The 23,336-nt window shown below is 40.3% G+C and overlaps 1 protein-coding gene and 1 pseudogene across 1 annotated transcript in view; both read right to left on the minus strand.

Moving 5' to 3' along the window:
* Positions 1-4,905: 4,905 nt before the first annotated feature.
* Positions 4,906-8,782, minus strand: LOC114614465 (annotated as a pseudogene).
* Positions 8,783-13,270: 4,488 nt separating this feature from the next.
* The window catches only part of Adgrv1 (adhesion G protein-coupled receptor V1), a 543,344-nt gene continuing 533,278 nt past the window's right edge, over positions 13,271-23,336 (minus strand). Inside the window, exons 89-90 of the mRNA XM_028760109.1 lie at positions 22,272-22,449; positions 13,271-13,714 (exon numbers count right to left, since the gene is read on the minus strand). Of these exons, the coding sequence (XP_028615942.1) occupies positions 13,596-13,714; positions 22,272-22,449 (297 nt within the window). The 3' untranslated portion in view covers positions 13,271-13,595. The remainder of the gene's footprint in view (positions 13,715-22,271; positions 22,450-23,336) is intronic.

Here is a 23,336-nt window from a genome sequence, read left to right on the forward strand (position 1 = left end):
TTGGGAGACAAAAACATAATCCTTTGGGAGACATTTCAAAGTTAAACCATAACAACTTCAGAAGTTGTGATGGCTCATCTTGGTTGTCAACTTAGTGCATCTGAGAAGGAACTTGCCTCCGTCAGATTAGCCTATGGGTATGTCCTCAGGAGATTTTCTTGATTTCTAATTAATGGAGGAAGGTCTTGGACATCATAGGCAGTGCCATCCCTGGACAAGGCAGGCACCCATGATAACAATGATAGATGAACACAGGCCTAGGAACAAACCAGTGTGCAGTATCACCTGTGTATTGGTTAGGTTTTGTTTTTTTTTCTTTCCCCAACTTGGTACAAGCTACGCTCATCTGAGAGTACCTCATCAAGGCAAGTATATAGGGCATTTTCTTACTAATGATTGTAGAAGGGGCCCAGTCCATTGTTGCTGTGCCACCCCCAGGCTGGTGGTCCTAGGTGCTATAAAAAAAATCGGACAAGCTATGAGGAACAAGCTGGTAAGCAGTGTTCCTCCATGGTTTCTGCATCAATTCCTACCTCCAGGCTCCTGCCCTGAGTTCCTTCAGTGGCAGACCATTACTTCAAAATTTAAGATAAAACAAACCCTTTCCTCCCCAGGTTGTTTTAGCCATGGTGTTTTTTCACAGCAGAAGAGTCCCCATGTAAGACAATCAGTAAGCTGAACACACCATTTCCTCTACCAAGTTGCTGTATGTTTTATCCCAGCCACACAGAAGCAAACGAGGACAGACGTATTTGATTTCTACTTGGAACAGAGTAATAAAAAGGAATAGGGAGTGATATTTAGTGTGTTGTTAAAAATGTAAGTGCATTGAAAACATGCACTGGACTCAGATGCTCATTGAATGCCGTGAAACTGTAGAAGAAGGGTGAGAGGACCGTGTATGCAGAGATTGTTGGGGTCCATCTACATGGCATGTAGCTCAATACCAATATCTTTCCTAGTTCCTCTAGCATATAGAAGGTGCCATGTGGCCGACTAGCTAGTCAATGGACTATTCTGTCCACAGAGTGCTGCATTAAAGTTTCCATTCATTCGTTCTTTCTCAGTCCACTTGTAAGTACTAAAGGCTTCTGAGAACCTCAGAGGTGAAGCTGCAACTGAATGAGAAGCCAGTGCTCCAAGAGTAAGGGATTGTGTGAAGCCACCGAAAGTTGAGTTTTAGTCACCAAACCTTCTAGCACTAGTTGTCCTAAGTAATGTAGTCACCCTTCTAGTGTGCTGTTTTCTTCACATTATTATAACAAGAAAATAGAGGATTGCAGAAAATAAAAGTATTACCCAAGAAGAGGGTCGGTGGGCAGATGAGAGAAGACAGATACTCTGGGTAGGAGGGCCTCATAAGTTGGGCCACATTTTATAGGTCTGCTGATCTAATTTTAGCACTGATCGAGACGACTCTAAATGTGCCTTGATTGGCATAGATGTAGGCTGACTTACTGGTGACATGGAGGAACAGTAATTAAACCATGTCATTATCTATTTTACACATATAAAAAGATACAGTAATTTATTAGGAAAGGTTCAAAGGAGAAAAAAAAAACAGGCCCCAGGTTCTAATATGAATTGACAAATATACATTGTCTTAAGGCTTTTCAAATCCTAATGTACACGGCGGGTGGGGAGAAACAGCAGAGGCCTGGCACCCTGAGCCTGAGTGTAGGAATGTTGACATGATGGGCACCATATGTGGAGAATGCTGGGACTCTATGTGATTAAACATGGGCCATGCTGGCCTGCAGCTCAGGGAATCAGCAGTAGGAAACTGCCTCGGCCTTTTAGCAATTAAATATAGTGATGCAGGTGTCAATTTCTATTAAACAAGAGAAACATTTAGGGATAGATTTGAACAGTTATCTGAAATTATGGAATCATTAAAGGGAAAAATGTTAAGTTACAGTTTGCTTAGAAATGTAGCGTAGTTTTCCTCACTGAAATGTGCAGTAAATCCCTCTTCTGAGTAATCTTCTAAATGTCCACTCTTCCACAAATGATTCCCTTTCACTGTCACATGCAAGCACTCTTTTGAATACACCAACATCTTTATATTCACATTAGAGGAAGTGCACCCTTTGCTTCTCATGGTTAGTAATGGGCATTCCCTTTGGTGTAACCTTTCCCCTTTCTTTCCTCCTTTTCTGTAAGTTGCAATGGTCCTTGAGGGCTCATTGGCTACAGCACCTCAGCTTGGTGGTGCCGAGACTCAGCACTCAGATCTTGCTCACCTCCACAGCATGGACGGATTCCACTAGTATGCTCCTGGCACCAAGAGCCAAGAGCCCAAAGTTTTCAGGCTAAAGTCTCACCAGTAATAACTATAAGGCCAGAAGGTGATTGGCCTAAAGAACAGAGTCCTTAAGCACCATTTGGCATCATTCCATGGCTCAGAACATCTCCATGAGCTGTGTTTTTAGTTGTTTGTGTTCGCTGGTTTTTTATTTCAAAGATAGCACAAATCCTTTGTAGAAAATTTGCAAAACACAGAAAAGCCAAAGAATTGGAAAGTGTCCATTCTTACACCATTACTTGTTACATACGTATGTGCTTTTGTAAGTGTAAAGACAGTTATGAAATCACTCATTCATTATACATACAGAGCAAATATAGAAAAACTATAACATATATTTACATATTTACTTAGTATAAACATGTAAATGTATGTCATATATTTATGTAACTATAACTTAAATGTTTATACTATGTGGAAGCATTTATATTTGTGTCAATTTCATTATATATATTTTTGTAGCTGCAAACCTTGGATGGTATTATAGACAGTTTTATACTTTAATTGGAAAATTTAAAAATTTTAATTAGAAATTTTTATTCTTTGTGTGTGTGTCTGTGTGGAGGGTATGTGCATGTGAGTTCAGGTATTAGACTGTTGTGAGCTACCCAGTGTGGATTCTTGGAATGGAACTTGGGCTCCCTATATGATCAGTCTGAGTTGTTATGTGATCCTAACTATGGAACCATTCAAACTGGCACTATTTTAAAAGACTTCTAAAAATATTCTCTTTCAAATGTCTTCATTAAAATTCTTTTCCAAAATTAATATTTTCCAAAATACACAGGAGGGAGAAAGGGAGGGAGGGAGGGAGGGAGGGAGGGAGGGAGGGAGAGAGAGAGAGAGAGAGAGAGAGAGAGAGAGACTAATCTGTTTATTTTACTACTTTAGCTTCTGTTTAAGTGTTTCCGTCTCTGTAAAGAAAGCTTTAGAGTTCTGAGAGAGCATTGGACACTGTATGTAATTAGCATCACGGAAGGATAGTATTTAACCTTCTGCCTCTTTGCATGCCACCAGAGATCAAAGTAGAAGCAATGCTTTTAAAAGTCGACCTGGATCAGCAATGAATTTAATATTTTGGGCACTGATTTTTTTTTTTTTTTATGTCCTTGATGAATCAGCTATTGCCTGAGGTGACTTACTGGTGTCTCTGCTTCTCCTGTAATGAAATGATAATTATAAGAATCTTTAATGTTTCCTATTTCTGTAGAAACGTTGGCACCTTTGAAATCTCCATGTTAGAAATGCCACGTAGGTCACTAGTAAGTATGTGATGAGCTACTTATGCTGAGCTAAATTTTCACTCATGTTGCAGGCTTTCGATCTAAGAGGGAGAGTCACTATTCTTCATTCCAGGAGCCATACAAAGCCCTGGGCTCTACATGTATTACTGTGGCACCAGGAGACAAGCTGACCAAGTATATGGAAGGGATTCTATTGCCATTAACATTTGTCAGCTCTGAAAGTGTGTTATTCAGCAAGCATGCCTGGCTAGAGCATGGACAGTAAGCACAAAACACTGAGGATAAAAGGCTTGACGTCTTCAAAGATTTCTGAATTGTGCTTGAGGTTTGGCTAATTACTTCAGAATCATGTGATGGTTGTTCTCTAAGCCTAAGAAACCTGGTGAAATAGTATAATTTCTGCAAAGTGACATCTTAAAAGTTCCAAATGGATGCCATTGTATTCTAAAGATAGTTTTTAAGCAAAGTACAAAACTCACTAAGCTTTGGATAAAACCATATGCTCACACTGTGGTGCTCAGAAACCAAGAAAAGGATGCAATATATAGTGTGCACTTGGTTAGCAGAAAATTTGAACTTGCACATAGATATTCACGACCCACTCAGGTTAGTGGCATTTGGAAGTAGTAGGTGCTGACAAAGGAATTTTCTAGAGTAATCACTCAGAGTTAGACCTCTTCATATAATCTGTCGATGAACTTGGTAAATCCTGTTCTACAGTTGTACCACAAGTATTCTAGTCGCTTGGTAACTATTTCATGTTCCAATTTTGACACTTTTTTAAACTTTTGGTGTCTATGCTTCTTGTCCCCCCCACCCTGACCTAAACATTTATAGTACTGAAGAAGTCCCATTTTTATTTATTTATTTTGATTGTATTACCTCTCTCCCGTAACTAATTCACTTTACATCCTGATCGCAGCCTCCCCTCTCTTCCTAGTCCTCCCTCACATGGCCCTGGCCCCTGCACCCCTTCCCCTTCACCTCTGAGAAAGAGGACATCCCTCCTAGGGGACCAGCTCACCAGAGGATCACCTGAAGTTGTTGATGGACTAGTTACATTCTCTCCCAAGGCCAGACAAGACAGCCAGTTGGGGAGCAGGATCCACAGGCAGATCTGCTTCATATGTGCTGGGGGCCTAACTCCAGCCCTTATGTACTCTTTGATTGGTGCGTCAGTCTCTGAGAGGCCCCAAGGGTCTATGTTAGTTCACTTTGTTGGTCTTCTTATGGAGTCCCTATCCCCTCTGGCTTCCTCAATCTTTCCCCCAACTCTACCACAAGACTTCCTGAGCTCTGTCTAAAGTTTAACTGTGGGTCTCTGCGTCTGTTTAGGTCAGCTGTGAGTGGAGCATCTCAGAAGACAGTTACGACTGTGAGTGCAGGCTGACAGATACAAACATAGCCTGAGGCTCCAAGGTAGTTGAAGGAGGAAGGCAAGCCAGAAATGTGTCCCCACCCCCAAAAGTTGGCAGGGGTTGCTACTGCATTGATTTATGTCCATCTCAGACAGGGCACCTGTGTATCCAGACCAGCAGTGACAAACATAGCTGTCAATAATCTTCACATGTTATGACATGTGAAGCCTTATCATTATGACAAGGCTTTGACCAGCAATGAGGCATGAAGGTCGAACAGTGCGTTCCTGTGAATCCACTCCCCATGCAGACACTGTGTTTTTTGTTTCCTCCATCCATATATAGATCTCCATGGAGACATGGCTGACTGGCACCATTCATCAAAGTTGAGTTCACGGTGGTCTTCAAGGAATCCAAGTGCACAGTCACGGAAGTAAAGCCCAAGAGTATCCTGACACGTGACACCACATAGACATGGCAGGGATCCAGATTCATCGATTTCCAACTCAGAGTTCACACACAGTTCACTCTTGAGGATGGACACACGTGTATCTGCCTATCTCAATGAGACATACAGCCTTATTCACGCAGGGATCAGAAACACATTCATCAGTTTCTGAGTCACAATGCCTTCCTGAGTCACACAGAAGCAGGAGTACCCATTGATTCCATCCTGGAACACAGCCCTATTGTGGTAAGGGCTGGAAGCACTTGTTGTGATCTGTTTCATAGAACTTTCCAGCATATCCAGCAGGACAGATACAGACAAGATGCTCACGGTCTTTAAGGCAGGTGCCTCCATGTTGGGTAGGCATTCCCTCCATAGAAATTACTGGCAGTTTCTCAGGTCAGCTCTCTGTACCCAGAAGGACATTGGCACAGGAAGCTCCTTTCTTCAGGGTTATTCACACAAGTGGCAATTCCTTGGCAGGGACTGAAGAAGCAACTTTGTCCAAATTATTGGCTAATATCTAAGCAACAATTGTGTCTTGTGGAAAACTCTTGCTCATAGAATTCTTTTGGCAAGAATTTAAGAGACACCTGGTATTGTTTTTATTGCAAAATAAATCCTGGCTCCTCAAGTAACTTCAGGACTAGGTACATCCTTTCCCACTGAGACCCGTCAAGACAGTCCAGTTAGGGGAGCAGGGTCCACAAACAGGCAACAGAGATATTTGTTCAAATCTTTCCCTTTTCCTCTCTTCTTCCCTCTCTCCATCTTCCCTTTCTTGCTTCCCTCTCTTTCCCTCTTCTCCTCCCCATCCTTCTTAAAACAGGCTCCTGGTATAGTACGGGCTGGCCCTGGAACTTAAAATAATATTCCAGATCTAGCCTTCTGGGTTCCTGTATCTCATGTGGGAGCTACCATGCCTACTTCTCAGCTCCTGCTGTCCTTGCGTATGCCTCTAACCCTTCACAATAAAATTTCCACCGAATAAGACTTAATCTTTTGTGGATATTACATATGTAAAGATCTGTTTTACAATCTACATCTTTCTGTAGTTGTAGAGTTCATGACTGGTCATATTTATTTATATAAGTTCCTTTGTTTTATATCCCGGGAAGTAATTTCCTCCATAGGACTTCCTAATTATAAGCAGCAAGCATTGCCTACTGGTCTGAATTTCAAAGGAAACTGAATGGTGTTTTGATCATTAATCCCTAGCAACATTTTCTTTTCATATTTTAAGATGGAATCCCTGGCTGTCCTCCAACTCACTATGTAGACAATTTACTATGTTGAATTTCTGATTCTCCTGCCTCCACCTCTCATGTACCATGGTGACTGGGAATACATTGCTGAGAATGAAACCCAGGGCTTTCTTCATGCTAAGCATGTACTCTACAACTGAGCTATATTCCTAATCACTACTTACTATTTTTGAGAGAGGTAAGAGAGGACAAGGGAAATGAAGGAAGGCACGATAGGGGTAGTGGGAAGGAAAGAGAAAGTGAGGATGAGGTGGGAGGCGAGCAATTATGAAAATGAATGAATATTTCCCCTCCCCCTCTCTCTCCCTGCCCTCTTGTAGCCTGGGGATCAGTATGTAAAGCTCACAGCTAAGGCTCTGCAATCTTTCCTGTCTTCTTTCCTCCAAGATGATCATGGACTCATCCTCTGAAACTCTGAGCAACCCCCAATTAAATGCTTACTTTTATAAGCTGCTTTGGTCATGGTGTCTCTTCACCTCAGTAGAATAGTAACTAGGACAGTAGTCTATGGTGTGCACATGAGTAAACACCAATTCCACAAGTAGACAGTCATCAGTTGGAGATTTAGGCTGAGTAAACACCAATTCCACAACTAGACAGTCATCAGTTGGAGATTTAGGCTGTGGAAAATTGCTATTTCTTTCTCCTAATATCCAGACAGATGTACTTTACCTTAGTAGAATGAAGCTTATAATATAATCAATATTTATAATGTTAAGAATTACAAGAGGCCTTTGCTTTGGACTGAATCGTTCACCTGAGACCGAAAAGACCAACCCCAATTACAGTGAATCAGAACATTCTGAAACAAGCCAGGTTTCTGAAAGTACTGGAGATTTACAGCTGTCAATCAAAAGGGCCTTGCAGCATGTCCTGACCCCATAAGGACCTCTCTCCTGTGTTGACCTTTCAAGGACAGAACTTGGGGTAACTCCTGTTCAGGAATTTCTTTTGTCAATTGTGTCCTTTCCTTCTTCCTGCTCAAGCCACCTACAAAGACTGAGTGTCTTGTCATGTTAACAGAGCTTCCTCTGTGCTGTAGACAGGAGGGTGCTTCATACAGGATAATTAATCTTTATATTTGTTGAAAATAATTCAAACAAGTATCTGAACTTTCCACACAATATGAAGGATATTCATAAACCTGTGATTTGACGGGGGGAGGGATGACCTGCTGCTCTTGCAGAGAACCAGTGTTTGGTGGCTGACCCTCATTTCGAGTTGCTTCGTACTGCCTGTAACTCCAGCTTCAAGGGGTGCCACACGCCCTCTGGTATTCACCGGCACACACAGGCACAAGCACAGGAACACATAAATTCACATATATAAAACCAAATCTTAAAAGCAATATGAGTTTTCAAGTCTTTATTAAAATAATATATGAGAAAGAGCAAATGCAGAAAGAATGAGTGGCCAGTGAGAAACAGACCCAATATTTTGCCTTTTGCTTTTTACTATATGAACATTCTTTTAATGGAAGTTTCTGAGGATTAAAAGTACTGACAAATTGGAAAGATGAATAAGGGACTGGTGTTGGTGTTGGTGGCTCCACTCTTGTTCTTGCAGAGGACCTGAGGTTGGTCCCAACATCCAAATGGTGGCTAAAAAGCAGTCTGTAATTCCAGTTCCAGGATGTTATGCCTGCTCCTGGCCCGTGTGAGCTACATGCACACGGCACACAAATACAAATGTAGGCAAAATACCCAGGTGCATAAAATTAAATGAGCCAATCTTTTTTAAAAGGGAAACAACAAAAGGTGAATAATGTTTATTTAAATCAACCTTTACTTCAAATAGCAAACGAGTTACAGAGTCTGCAGCAGTCTAGTGTGTTAGAATTTTATTTATTTTTTTCTGAATAAAAATAACTTTTAGAAAATTAGGTGCTTTTCCAAATATTTGTTCTTTGCCAGAAGGAAGGGTCTACTTCCCTGTTTAGTTTTTATCTTGATGACTGGCAAGAAATCATGATTTCTGGATCATAACATTTTAGATTGTTTTGAAGGATTAAATGCAGCTGGATACAGAAAGGTCTTGATGAAAGCCAACAGTTTGCTCTTCACACTGCAACAGAGCTTGGCGTGATCATGAACATGAGGATTCCCAGCGAACCCATGTATCTTGTACACTAAGTCTGGATTCACTGTGATTAAAACTGTCATGTTATCTAGTGTCACATGTGATGTTGGGTACAGGCAGCATGGATCACTCATGTTAGGACCACTGGAGCCCCTCGCTGTGGGACATGAGAAATAGGAAGGGGTGTGTGTATGTGTGTGTGTTCCGTGTTGGTGACTAACAGGTTATAGAGCTGTGATTAGATATGAAGGGCAAATGACATTTGCTGTCTGTTTGTTCTTGGCTTGGTGTTCTCTCTCCAAGTGATCCTTAAGAAACCATTTTGCTTTTAAGCCTGTGTTTGCTTTTGGTTTGCCCCCTATAGGAGCATGTGTCCGAGGATCTTTCCTCAATGTGGTGACATCCTTAAGAGGTGGGACCTAGTGGAAGGCAGGTAGGTCATTGGAGTGCTGCCCCAGATGGGATTAATGCTATGTCTGATTAAGAGCTCTTAAGAAGCGAGATGTTATAGAACAGCAAGCCTGGCCACCAAATGGCTCGCTGACTTCCTGTCTCACTGTGTAATCTCTTGTTCACACCCACTTCCACCACGGTGGAATCTACCGAGCCATACTGCCAGTGACAGCTAGGAAGAGACTAAACCGATGCTGCTCCAGCTTCTACTTTCAGAATCTGCAACTTCAAGCTAAATAAACTTTGATTTACAAAATATCCCTTGGATATTTTGTTATAACAGAAAATGAACTCATCTACTAGGCTGCTGTCAACATGAATGTCATGTTTATTATAGGTCCTTAGCAGTTTTCCAAGACTCTGGGTAAGGAAGAAGCAGTATAAATTACAGATATAATGTAATAACTTACAACATTGGATATGAAAGGAGGAATAAGTTTGGTAGCATGATGATGGCATGGCATTTACTGTCTGCTTGGGACTTTAGGTGCAACGCATCTGTAACAACATATGAAAGATGGATAAAAGCGATGCTCTAGCATTGATACTGGAGTGTATGGCTATGCTTTGTTTCAGCAATGCCTCACTGGGCACTGGTTTTGATCTTGAAAGTATGTGGAGTGCTTGGGACACCAGAAAACATAAGACATATTTTCCATTTTTAAGGTTCTCAGAGACACAGTTGGGGTTCCATAGAGATTGGCAATTAGAAGACTTACATTTGCTTCTCCATGCAGTGCCGGTGCTGAGAGTAGACAGTAGACAGACGGGTTATCAGCTTTTTAAAAACGTATTTTAGTGTAGTAGCTAACTTATTAATAAAATTTTAGGCATAAGATATATTATGACTTATTATAAACATAAACTGAAAACTGCTGAGGGTTATTTGCCTCTTATATTGAATCCTTATGCTCACTGCTTCCTTGTCTCTCCCCTCAGCCCCTGAAACCACCCTCTCCATCTTTTACTGTATTGGCTATTTTATGCCTCACATAAATGGAATCATGCAGTGTTTATCCTTTCATGGTGTTTTAGCTCATTTATTAAATGAAGTAAAAAAGGCAACCCCGAGAATGGAAGAATACTTGTCAACCACATATCCAATAAGGTTGATGTCCAAAGGCATAGAAGAACTCTTCAACTCAAGAGAAATAAATAAATAGATACACAAGCTGGGAAGTGATGGTTCATGCCCTTAATCTCAGCACTCGGGAAGCAAAAGCTGGTGGATCTCTGTGAATTTGAGGCCAGCCTGGTCTACAGAATGAGTTCCATGACAGGCAGGACTACACAGAGAACACTGTCACAAAATGAAACAAAACAAAACAAAACAAAACAAAAAACAAACAAAACAAAAAACAAAAAAAAGAAAGAAAAGGGAAAAAAGATACACAATCCCCAATAACATAATTAAAAGAGACCTCAAACTTAAAATAGATATTTCTCTAAACAAGATATAAAAATGGACAAAATGCATATGAAAAATTTTAAAATCACTATTTACCAATGAAGTGCAAACAAAGATGTCACCTCATGGTTGTCAGAGCAGTTATTAGGGGGAAAAGGTAAACTAAGAGCAAGGTAAGAGAAGGTAATGGGGGTGAATACAACCAAGATGCATTATACACAAGTGCAAATGTCCTAAAAAAAATCCACAATGTGCAGATAGTAGATGCTAATGCAATCAGAGACAATTTATGGGTTCTAGTAGTGAGACTAGGCCCTTGCACTGGTAGGAATGTGATATGGTGTGTTCAGCTACTATTAAAAAGTCTACGTGATCCAGCATCCTTACCTCAGGACGTATATGCATAGAGTTAAAATCGGGACCTGAAGTAGTACCTACAGGCCCACATGCATTACAGCACAGTGTTGTGCTGTGGAGACATGGGACTGCATAGATGCACATGCTGTACAGATGAATTCTGTGTTCATACACAAGGTGATTCCACACTGCAAATGGAGATGAGATTAGTAGATTCCTGATGGAGTTGCCTAACTTGTCAACATGACTTGAGTAAGGCACAGACCCAGACCCCTGAGGGACAGAATATTTGCATTTATTTATGTGTATGTGCTACCTGCTGCATGTTACAGCTTAAGGTATCTGGGATTTTCTAAATTTTCATGAAAATAAGTTCTCTTATAAAACTATTGTATAGAACTTCATGGGATTCAATTTAGGTAACAACTGAGTGTAAACAAAATCAATGTAAAACTAAGTTTATCAGTAAAGATTTCACTTAACCAAACTGTACCTTAATCCACTGATCAGCTAAAAACTTTAAGAGATTCAAGGTAAGAAAGTGTCCTATCTTCTGTGTATGGCTGGTTTTGTTTGTTGGTTTGTATATTTGTTTTGCTAGGGAAGTTTGACAAGATGGCATCCACGCCAGCAACAATTAAAAAAGAAGACATGAAGGGTCCTTCAGTGTTTTTTGTTCCAAGTCAGGCAGTCTAGGGGAGACCTACTTTGGCAGCCAGCCACTAGGAAAGTCAACACCTCTATATCTGACTGAAACCTACCCTCACACAGAAGTATCCAGAAGCCTTAGTGCTTAATACAAGGAGACTCTCAAACACTGTAAACACACAGTAGAACACTCTGGGAGCTGTGTTCCTCAAATTGTATCCCTGGTATATGTAAGGAAATGTGATCAGAACTGAAAGAAAAGAAAAATGCCATTAAGTCTTAAACCACCTTGCTAGCATACTCAAAGGAGGAGCATCTGTGCAGTTTACAGGAGGTTTAAATCACGGTCTCCTACTGTGTACGGATCTGTCTCAACACCCCAGGTATGCCACCACCACCAGGCCAACTGCCCCCTTCATTTCATATAAACATGCACACATGCACACATGTATATCCTATCCACATTTTCCCAAATTCTGAAAGCATGAAGAAGTAAGACTAGTAACTGACAATTACCTTTGGAGAGAGTGTGAGTTCTAGGAATCTGAGAGAAAATGTTATCAGTGAGATGCCTGGTGCATGAGATGTGTAGAACCCTCCTCATCCAACACCAAACTCAGTGACGTCTGGTGACATCAAACGCCCATTAGTTTACAGCACTCCGTATTCTCCTTTATGGATTTAAGCCGTATTTGGCAGTTGCATCCATCTGATCATGAGACATAGAGCTGGGCAATGTTCCAGTTGAAGGATGATAAACTTGTCACTTCCAGGTAAACTTAGTTATAGTACCGTATTTTCTAAAGTTCCTAAAAGAGACTGTAGTCCAACAGAGATGGTGTCTCTACTTTATATACTCTTGATTTTGTTGTGGAGTTTTTACCTTCTATTTATAAAAACAGTGTGATTATCGGAGTGCAATGTAAGAAGGATGTGAGGAGCCTTGAGAGGAAAATAAATGTCAATCAAGATCAAGAACACAACGCAGTTTTCATATAATGTATACCAGCTTTGACTGACACCCAGATGAAGCACTGTGGTACTTTAATTGCAGTTTCAAGGGAAGTCATGAAGAGAGCAAAGTTTCTTAAATTCTTAAGTAATGTCACTTTTTTCCCCTTTGGGATGAAGCTTAGTTTTCTTAAAAAATATGTAAGAGCTCCAAAATGAAAGGTCACAGAGCATTCCTCAGAGCAGCTCTGTTCTCCTTCCAGCACGTCTTCTGGAAACACAGCAAACGAACTCATCGTGACTACAGCACTGTTCTCGGAGAGATTTCCTCATCTCTCTTTCCAAGACAAAGAAAGACGAAAAATCACAAACTGAGAAAATTTTCTCCAAAACAAACCATACTGTTTGAATGGGCCTCTTCTCAGTTTCGTGAGGGAGTGTGGTAGAGTTATTTTTAACTGAGGACAGAACATTCATTTTGGAAAGTGTTCAGAACGTTAAGTTTGTTGAGAGCAGAAATCTATCTTGCCGTGAAAAAGACCATCACAACCTCAGGGCCCCATCCACCCTCAGGTGCAGCATCACTCCTAGGCCAGACATTAGAGCTTTCAGGACTCACAATCATCTAGATGGAGAGAAGCATGGCTGCTGGACCCCTTCAACCACTTCTGGAGGAGACAGGTGCCTGACATCTAGGTACACACTGTCTTTTTGCCCACATACATTTATTCATAAATAATGAGGCTGGATGATATCACTTGCATTCTAATGCTTTTATTGATGATTATTTTCATTAAACAGTGTTAGCCAAGTTCACATGATTAAAAAAATGACTAATATTTTTGGAGGATGTGCATCCTTGTAACTTACAGGAATGATTTTATTATAACAGTCTTTTTTAAATTGCACAAACACTAAGCAATGTATATTCCAGACATAACACTCACTTCTGTGTTACTCACTCAGTATGATGTACAGGCCACTACTACATGACTGCAAATGCCTTACAGAGTTTAGTATAAAAGCCAAGGCAATGAGGAGACTTGTCCTCTTTTTACTGGGTAGTGTTAATTGGACTCTCAGAGGTGGGTGTCAGCAATCGGTATCCTTCTGAGCTCCACAATCTGGGAGTCAGTCAAGGTGCCTCCCTCCTGGCTTCCTTGACCAGATTCGTTGTCACTGACACTGAGACCAGCACCTAGAATCAAAAAGAATAAATATGTAAACCCAGGCTATTAGTGTAATAAATTCTTAATGATCAAGTTACATTAAACCAAACCATCTTATTTATAAATCAGTGAAATTCCAGACTATTATTTGGAATAAACAACAAATAACTTAAAATTATGGAATATTTAAATTGACACAACTTTGGTAGCTTTTACAAGTAGAAGTTCATTTCTTTCTTTTTGTTGTTATTGTTTTTTGTTATTGTTGTTGTTGTTTTGTTTTTTATTCGTTTTTCCTGAGATAGGGTTTCTCTGTATGACAGAGCCCTTGCTACTCTGGACTCTCTTTGTAGACTTGGCTGACCTCAAGCCTACAGAGCCTGCCTCTGCTTCCTGAATATTAGGATTAAAGGCATATGTCACCATGCCCAGTGTAGAAATTGATTTCTAGAGATCTAACTTCTGGTTCCTCATGTTTTTGTTTTGTTCTGAAACAGTGTCTCATTCTGAAGCCCAGGCTGGCCTTAAATTCACAGCAACCCTCTTGTCTCAGGATGAGTGCGGAGATGACAAGAATGAGCTACCACATGTGGCTTTCTCTATCTCTTTTCCTGGTTGTCATGTGATAGACAGGTAAAATTGATAAGAGACTGCGATTTTTCAGTTAAGGGCTTACAAAAACAGAGAGTCAGGCAAGCGCATAGACAAGTTCATCAATGGGGTAGAAAACATAACCACCAACCCTCTGAATTCTACTGAGTCCTCTTGCCCCATGGGGGATGGTCAGTGTTGGCCCTTAGTCTGAGAAAAAAGGTAGACTTGTAGGGAGGAGGTCATGTGGTGTATCTATCAGTGCTCCAAGGGAACTGGGACTGAAGACTGACTCCAAAACAAAGGCATGTAAATAAGACAGTGCCAAGACATTCTCATTGGAAACCCAGGAACCTAGCTGCATATACCTCCAACTTCTGCTTTAAAGATTTCTTTTTCCTAGCACTACTTTTTCTTCAACAGTGCAAAATAATTTAAAACTATACTAGGCCAATCCTTGTTTTTTTCTTCAGTATGTGGCGACTATATTAAGTCTTGTTTATTTTCTTTTTCTACATACACATGCACGCATATGCACACACACACACACACACACACACACACACACACACACACACACTCAGTGAGAGAGAAAGAGAATACAGATGTGGTCACAGAGTGTGCTGGTACCAATTACCAGGCAACGGCTTCCAGTGCTGTCCCTTCTGATGGTCATTCAGCTTCACAGAACGGAAATCAAATACGAAGCCAGTGGCCACGGTAGCTACCAAGTCCCTCTCTGTGAAGGGGAGAACGTAATTCTGCTGGTAGCTATGGGTTATTCTTAGCTTCAGAATAACCTGTGTGGAGAAGGAATCAGGAGCCTATGCCAACTCTTAGCTAAGCTCTACTTCTCTTAATCTTGTGGGGCATACCCTGTACCTCATTCCTTCCTACATTTCTACATCAAGTAAGGGGCTCACCCCTGCTCAGATCCCCTGGCTCTTCCCAGGTTTTATTTTTTTTCTGTTGTTGTTATTGTTTTCTGTTTTCTCTCATGTCTGGTTTTCCTACTGTTTGTGTCTTGATGTTATTCCCTTTGGGAAGTGTTTCCTGAGAGTCCAGAGAAGCTGTGTTCTAGAGGCAGCCACTGTTCTACCTCCTACTGGCAGTCAGACTTTGTAATGTATAAGAGTCACCCAGATAGTACTGGTTTTGAATCATGAAGCTGTGAGAGACCTCTGTGAGAGGCCAGGAGAGGCCACTGGTGAAGGTGATGCCTCAGTGGCAGTTGAAGACCCAGGACTGAAGGAGTCATGCAGAGAAGTTGAGGCTTAGCACCATGAAAAGAGCCTTTGAGAGGCTATTTGTGAAAGTGCAGTCCAAATGCAGCAGAAGACAAAAGTATTTTTGAGATGCAAGTATCATGCGATGACCACCAAGAACAACAGCAGCAGTAGTGGAATACAGGCAGCTGGGGCCTAGAAGACAAGGTGTGTGCTACAAAGGGCAGAGCTGAAGAAGTGACCCATGTCCTTGGAGGAGCCCAGAAGATCATGAGGCACAAGTGTTATGGCAAAAGTGTTATGAGTATAACTAATCACCTTTTAAAAATTAGATTTAAGGTCCACTCCATGAGATGAAACCTATACCTAACACTATGAAAGTGGCCAAACCCCAGATACTAGATGGGTTATACTGTCTAAGGGAAAGCTTCCTACTATTATTCTGCTAATAGAATTCCCATCTTCTTGCAGTAGATGGGAATTAACAGATACCCACTCCTGGACAATATGCAAAGCATGGGAGACTTTGAAAGACTCAGCCCTAAGTGGGTTGTCTTTATCAAGCCCTTCAAAGCTCAGGACTTATGTGAACAAGAAAGTAGAAAGCCTCTAAGACCCAGATGTCATAGATGACTCCAGGGAAACAGTATTGTTCAAATACAACAGGGCTAATACACACATGAACTTCCAGAGATGGTGACAGTTTGCACAGGACGCAACAAGTTCAAACCAAACAACATCTCAGCATGGAGAGGGGAAGTAGCCACAAAGTGCTACTCCGAACTAAGAACTACTCTCGATTTTCTGGGAAAAAGGGAAGTAGTTTTCTCTAGTGGAGCGTCACTGGGTCCATTAACCACGCTCCAGGTCAGCCCCATGTCCAGGGGTAGTTGACCAACACAAAATGGACTCCAGTTTTTTATGTGTTTGTTTTGTTTTATTGTTTGTTTTTGTCTTATTGATATTCTGTTTATTTTTCTTTTTTAAATTTCATTTTCTAAAAATGTTTTCAGAGTAGGGGAAGAAGGGAAAGGGAGAGAGGAAGAGGAAAGGGGAAGAGGATGAGTGGGGAAGGAGTAGGAGAGGAGGAGAGGAGGAGAGAGATGGAGGAGGAGAAGAGAGGGAGGGAGGGAGAAAGAGGCAAAGAGACAGAGACAGACAAACACAGAGAGACAGAGGAACAGAGAAAGAGAATACTTTTTCATTTTAATGTCTGATCTAGCCCTCTGAAGAACTCTGAATTGTAGTGCCCCCTCAATCTCTATAAAAAAAAAAAAAACAAAAACAAAAAAACAGCTTCCTGCTTTAATCCTCCCCAATTGCTCTGATTTGGATGTCAAATTTTATAGTCTCCTACAGATAATGCATATTTGTCATAAAAGAAAAACATGTCTAACTAAAACCTGTAAAATCTTTTCTTAAACTAAAGACTAGACTATTTCCATAGACAATACAGTTATAAGGTTTAGCAATGTAATAATATTGAAATATTTATCATTCAACAACAAAATTTTACTTCTCTTTCTCTTAACAAACCAAAAAACAAGATAAGGCAACTTGGGGCATATATTTCTGCATAGAAACCAAACCAAACCATACCAAACAAAACAAAAAACAAGAACAAACAAACAAACAAAACAAACAAAAAAAGGGAAGAACAAGGTCAGAGACTCCAGAAGTCAACACTGAGATTTACCTCCTGGCTTTCAGAGAACAAAGGTTCCCCCCCCCACCCCCGACTTCTTTGTTTATATGACAGAGAGCTGGGGGATCCATTTAAAAAGAATCCCAATGAACTCATCAGATAGTGCCAATGTATAAAGAGAAGATGACTGGACCAGGTTAATTTGGGCAAGAAAGAAATGAATTAGAGAACTTCTCAGCATGCGATCAACTAAAGAGAAATGGAAAGAACCCTACAATTAGCATCAAAGAAAAGCAGGCAGAATGATGCAACAAGTACCAACGCTCAATGATTTCATCTCTGCCTGCTGTAAATACTATGAGGAATTTGATATCCACCAGGATAAGGTACTCAAGAAGGTATTCTCTGTACTGACAACTGGTTCAGCATTCAAGGTCCTAAGAGGTAGAAGAATGAGGCTCTAGATCTAGTCACCTACAGAGTTAACCATATCTAAGTGACCCACACCTCCTTTCAACTTCTTTCCAGTTTGAAGGTACAACACGTAGACTCTAATTCCTCACTGGTGGGTGGAAAGGGCATGTGTTACACATAAATATGACACAGAACGATGGGGGTAGAAACCATCTCTTTGCCATTCATTGAATGTTAGTTTACTCTATCTTTATGTCACCAAATGCATAAGAAATTGCATTGAGAAATAGAGAAAACTCAAGATGCACAATTAGTTTGGTTCATGGTTTCAGGGATTTCAATCTATCACTTGGCCTCATGTTCTTTAGTAAAACCTCTCTGTGGTGGAGGAGTTCTTCATTACAACAGACAGTAGTCTATGAAGATCAAGAGGCAGGGTTAGATGCAGCCCCAGGACATGCCCCATTTCCTGACCTATAGGCTCTACCTCCTGCCTTTACTATCTCTTAGTGGTACTATTGGCCGAGGAATCAGGCAGACCTTATGATGGAACCACCTCTGGAAACATCATCCTAGTCACATCCTGCGGTGTGCTTGACTAGTCTAGACATTTCTTAATCAATCAAAATCAGCTATCACAAGCATTCTAAGATGTAATCTGCCTTATGATTTCCTGAAAAGTACTTTAGTCCTAATACTTTAAGCCAAGAATGCAGGAAAAACTCAGTAACTAAGGTAGCAACAGGTTTTTGGTAGAGAGAATGGGAAACTACAGAAAACTAGAAGCAACAATTTACATGAATTTTATGCACCCCATCTTCTCAGTAAATTACTGTGTATAGTAAAGAAGAGGGTGATGGTTACTCTGTTTTATAGATGCAGGCATTGGGTGAAGATCTGACTTGTCTTGAGGGGCCACATCACACTATAGGACAGCCACAGAATAAAGATACCATTCAATCTTGTGATCCTGACTCATGTACTGGAAAATCTAAATGGTTCGTTCTTGGTCGTGAGTTATCAAACTTGGTCTTAAAGGGTTCAGCACTGTCTACAAAATAAATATACAACTTGGCACCAATTTAAATCATCCAAACTTCTGTATCCTGTGATAGTTATGGTGTAGTCAACAATCAGGTGGTAGAAAACTACAGTGTGAACATCCCTGTGGTCCCTTCCTCCCAACTCCTACCAGTCTCCCTCCAAGTTCTCTTTTTCAACCCACTGAGTCCAGTAAGTAATGCTAGTATGTGTATGAGAATGGGACAATGGAATTTTTTTAAAAGGATATAATTGTTCACATAAAGAAGATAGGATGAAAGAGAAGGAAGAAGTCTACAGAAAGGAGAGAAAACACAGGGAAATGGAATATACATGCTGTGAAGGCAGATGAGAGGGGGGATTGGGAGGGAAGGAGTTTAGCAAGAGGGAAGAAGTGGAGATGCAGATAAGAACAACATATAAAGGCATATATGTAAAATAATACATTTCTTTGTATTCTAACATCTTGATTATTTTAAAATCCATGTTGTTAGACTTTTTTTCCTCGACTTATGTATGGTATCTCTACAGTTTTAATATTTGTTCAAACATGTTAAAATACTATGTGAGTCAAGCAAAACACTTTGGTAGGCCAAGTCCAAACTACAGGTCAATGATGACTTCTATTGTAGATAGAGACCATGTGGGTGGCTCCTTTATTTGACCATATCCTATGATGGAATGTGTACAGAGGCTGAAGTCTGGTTATTATAGTGTCTTTTCTAATAATACAGATAACCAGTGTTAGAAATTGCCATTTTGATCTCTTAAAGTATTTTTTCCCAGTGAGTTTAGGGAACTCTATGGCATGCTAAGCTAAAGCTCTAAGCAAGTCATTCCATGCATTCCTGAACCAAATACACTCAGTAGCTGCTATATATATATAGTTCACAGATCTTATTTAATTATGCCCAAGAATTCATCGTACTTTAGTGTTTGAGCATAACGATCTAATGATACTGTATACAGAGCTGGGAACTAATGTGCCCAGACCTCCGTTCAGTCTCAACTCTACCCAGTGTTTTACGTAGCTAGTTATTCCATTCTCCTTAAAACTCTTTTCTGTCATTAGTTGTCTCTTGTATTTGCTCAAATCTCTCTGTGGGACCCTCTTCCCTTTTGACTTGTAAGCATTATCTGTTATATATTTCTGTCTCCCTTCCTTTCTCTTTTCTCCCTTCCTCTAACTTCTCTCTTCCTTTCTTCTCTGTTTTTCTACTCTCTTAATTCAAATTTAATAATCCCCAGAGCTACCAACAAGATCCCTGCCCTGATGTAGTTCAAATGTTATCTTCTACCTTGGTCCTTTGCTTGTGATCCAAACCTCATGAATATTCATGAGGAATGCACTGGCTTCCTTCAGCAAAGGAAATCTCTTCACTAGGGAAGCTCTGTACTGCTTACCCAGGTAAGAAGCCAGTCTCCATCTGTCCTGGGTTCCTCCCCAGTGCCCTCTTGTGTTCTTCTTTACCTTTTCCATGTGAGGTCTTAGCCTCTCACCCAGGCCCACTCTGATCTCTTGCCATCCTTCTTGACACTGCTTGTAATTTACATTTTATACTTTTGTAAAAATCATTTTGCCTCAAAAACCCCCATGATCCACTATAAATGCCCCAAAATTTATGACTGCCAAACAGCATGTTAATAGTATGTGAAACAGCAGCAGAGGTTCTTTATTCCCTAAAGGAAGTTGCATTCCAGAAATGCAAGGTTAAATTCAGTAAAGTGCGTCTTTTTATATCTCTCTGCAACTGTGAAAATGACATTTGAACTGTCAATCTATAGTTTTCTCAATGCACCCAGGCAGGGGATTGTCCCCTAGAGGAACGACTACAAAAAGTTCAAGGAGGATGTACACTGACAGTAATTTCCAGAATTACACTGCATTACTAACAGTGTAAGCAAAGTGCAAGTCAGGCTGTATCAGGTTATGTGGTCCACTGTTTCTACCCCACTCTAACACTGTTCTTCACCAACCAGCATTATACAGTTAAGAATAAAAGTTTTGTTTAGATATTTCAATGTGTAAAGTCTTTCCTCCATTTCTTCCCTACATATTTAAATAAACCCTACATATTCTTCAGCAGAGATAGCTTCTTCCCTTGACCCCAAAACTATAACTTCCTTCCTTCTTTCTATTTTATTTTTTCCTTAGCTCTCCTGCAGATTTCATGTTTTTATCTATTTAGTCATTCATAATTCGAAGGTTCTCCCCACAGGCATATGAGAATCAACACAAGTAGAGTATATAAGGTTGAGTTCTTCTTCATTTCAGTAGAATTTGTTGCTTCTCAAAAGGGATTGAGGGCCATGTGACATTCTGGGTGTGAGCACAGGGAGACACTGGGAAGCAGTGGTCTACTTTGTGGTCTCATGATTTCTTTAATTATGAGATACTGATATGAAATACAAAAAAAGATATAATCCCTGGGATTTTAGAGCTATTCTCAAGATATAGGAATTTTACTTTGTGAGGACAAAAGCATTTTCTTTATAGAAAGATCAAGCTATTTTTATTGAAACATTTTAAAATAGGTATTTAAAAAGCTTCCTCTTTGGGGATGTATTTTCTTGGTTTGTAAAGTTTGTTGGCATGTTTACAGTACCAACAGTTCAAAATTTTTTCTGAGAAAGAAAATGTTTAAAACCTGCTTACACAATTTGAAAAACTCTAAAATCATTTAATGATTATATTTTTAATATTTATAATAGAGTCATGGCAAATGAAGCATGTAACCTATAATACTGTGATGGCCAATCTTGACTGCCAGTTTGACCAAGCTGAGAGCAAGCCTAGTCTACCAGCAAAGCATTCCTCTCAGGCTTTTGAAAGGTCATCCTAAAAGACCATTAGATCATGAGGGCTCACTCTAACCTAGTCAGTGGTGTACTTCACTGGTATTTTCAGAAACTGAATGGGCACTAGGAGCTTAGAAGTATGCAAGGTGGCGCCAGATTGGAGGAAGCAGGCTGCTTCCTCAGGTATTTGTGAAGAGTGGTGGAAAGATCACACCACCATTAGTGTGGACATGTATTTTGCCTGGAGCATGTGGCCTTCAGTCAGATCTCTTACTTTCTCCATTTCTAGGTGATGTGCTGCTGAGCTGGGGGCTTGAGGATCTTAATTCTCTCTGTATGTGAATTACTCAGAGGAGTTACAGATTGAGTGGAACTAAAACATATGCACTCACACATATGCATGAACAATACACACACACACATACACACACACACATCAATGAAATACAGTATGCTATTTTGACACTTTGGAATATGTAGACCCATAAAATGTTTATTCCTTCTGAAAGTATCTGAAAAACATTCCCCATAAATGATGTCAATTTTTACAGATCAGAACAAAACTCAGTGAGTGTCCTTATACTGAATTTGACTTCCTAAGATCTTGGTGTTCTAGTTGGGTTTTAGGACATAGATATTTACATTTAGTTAGAGTATGTTATTTTCTTCCTTAAAAGCAAATGATAAGTTATTTTTAGGGTGTGTAATATTTGATGTGAGGAACAAGATATCCTTGGCTTGACTAGGATCAGAAGTGGGTCATGGGAATGAGAGCGTAGCAAGGGTGACAGTGCTTCTGCATAGGAGGGGACATAAAGTAGCCCCACAGGACAGCCCACTTCTAATCTCGAATGTAGGTCTCATACATACCAGTTTTTAATGCAAATATCAGGTCATCAAACTCCTGAGACTCTTCGTCAGCTATCAGGGACCCCTGGCCATATCCCCCAGAAGAAGGGAACGAGGCACCATTCTGGGGACTTGTCTTCAAATCAGGGCTTGCTTGGCTGGTCTGTTGGAAGGACACTCTCTCCCAGTCAGATGGCACCTTTTGGAGTTGAGGTAAGAATAGAAGGAAGTAATAATTGATGACATGAATGAACATATTCATTTTGAAGGCCAATTTTGCAATGTATTTCTACATTTTATTAAAAACTGTAAACGGCCCATTGAGTTATTTTTATGAGCATGTGTGTTACATTTGTTTTCCATGATATTATGCCTCTCCTAGAGTTAGTATAGATTGATTGTTTAAAACAGTTTCTCAGAGTCATATGGGGATTGCTATGACTTCATGCACAAGGAGATAAAATGATTTGAATTTTTTTCTGTAAAACATATGTTAAGGAAATTCAGAAGACACTCTAAATTCCTAATCTAAAATATATTTTAAATAGAGTCAGTACACAAAGGACATACTGAATTCAAGGGAATTTATGTAAATCTCGCCTTGTTTTTTGATTAAATGCTCAAAAAGCGTTCTGTCATGAGATGATGAAATGTATTCCTGTCTTTCTCGGTTATGGCAAACTAGGTTAGTGGAACTGAGCCCTCAGCTCTTCTCTCCAGGCCCTCCCTGCTCCTATGGCCTTTAGATGTCTCCCACAGTCTCTCCTCGACAGCTGGCTCCAGGCCAATGTTGAGTCTCTGAGGAATGCAGACAGACTTTAAGCTATGCAGTTGTGCAACACCCCAGAGGAACACTCAAGCCCTGCCTCCAGCCCAGGAACAGACAGTCACAGCTGTTACCTTCTGATGCGAGGTAAGCCCAGAGACTGCAGGGATACCTCATACTGAGAAAAGTAAACCAGGGACCTTAGAGAAAGGGAAACCTCAAGATCATCGTTACTAAGAATCCAAACATCTAGAACTTTCTTCAGTGACAGAAATACTTCCTATCTGAGTTCTGCAATACTGCAGCTTCTGAGCACACTT

The sequence above is a fragment of the Grammomys surdaster genome, unplaced genomic scaffold, assembly GCF_004785775.1.
Source record: "Grammomys surdaster isolate TR1022 unplaced genomic scaffold, NIH_TR_1.0 126391, whole genome shotgun sequence".
NCBI classification, from domain to species: Eukaryota; Metazoa; Chordata; class Mammalia; order Rodentia; family Muridae; genus Grammomys; species Grammomys surdaster.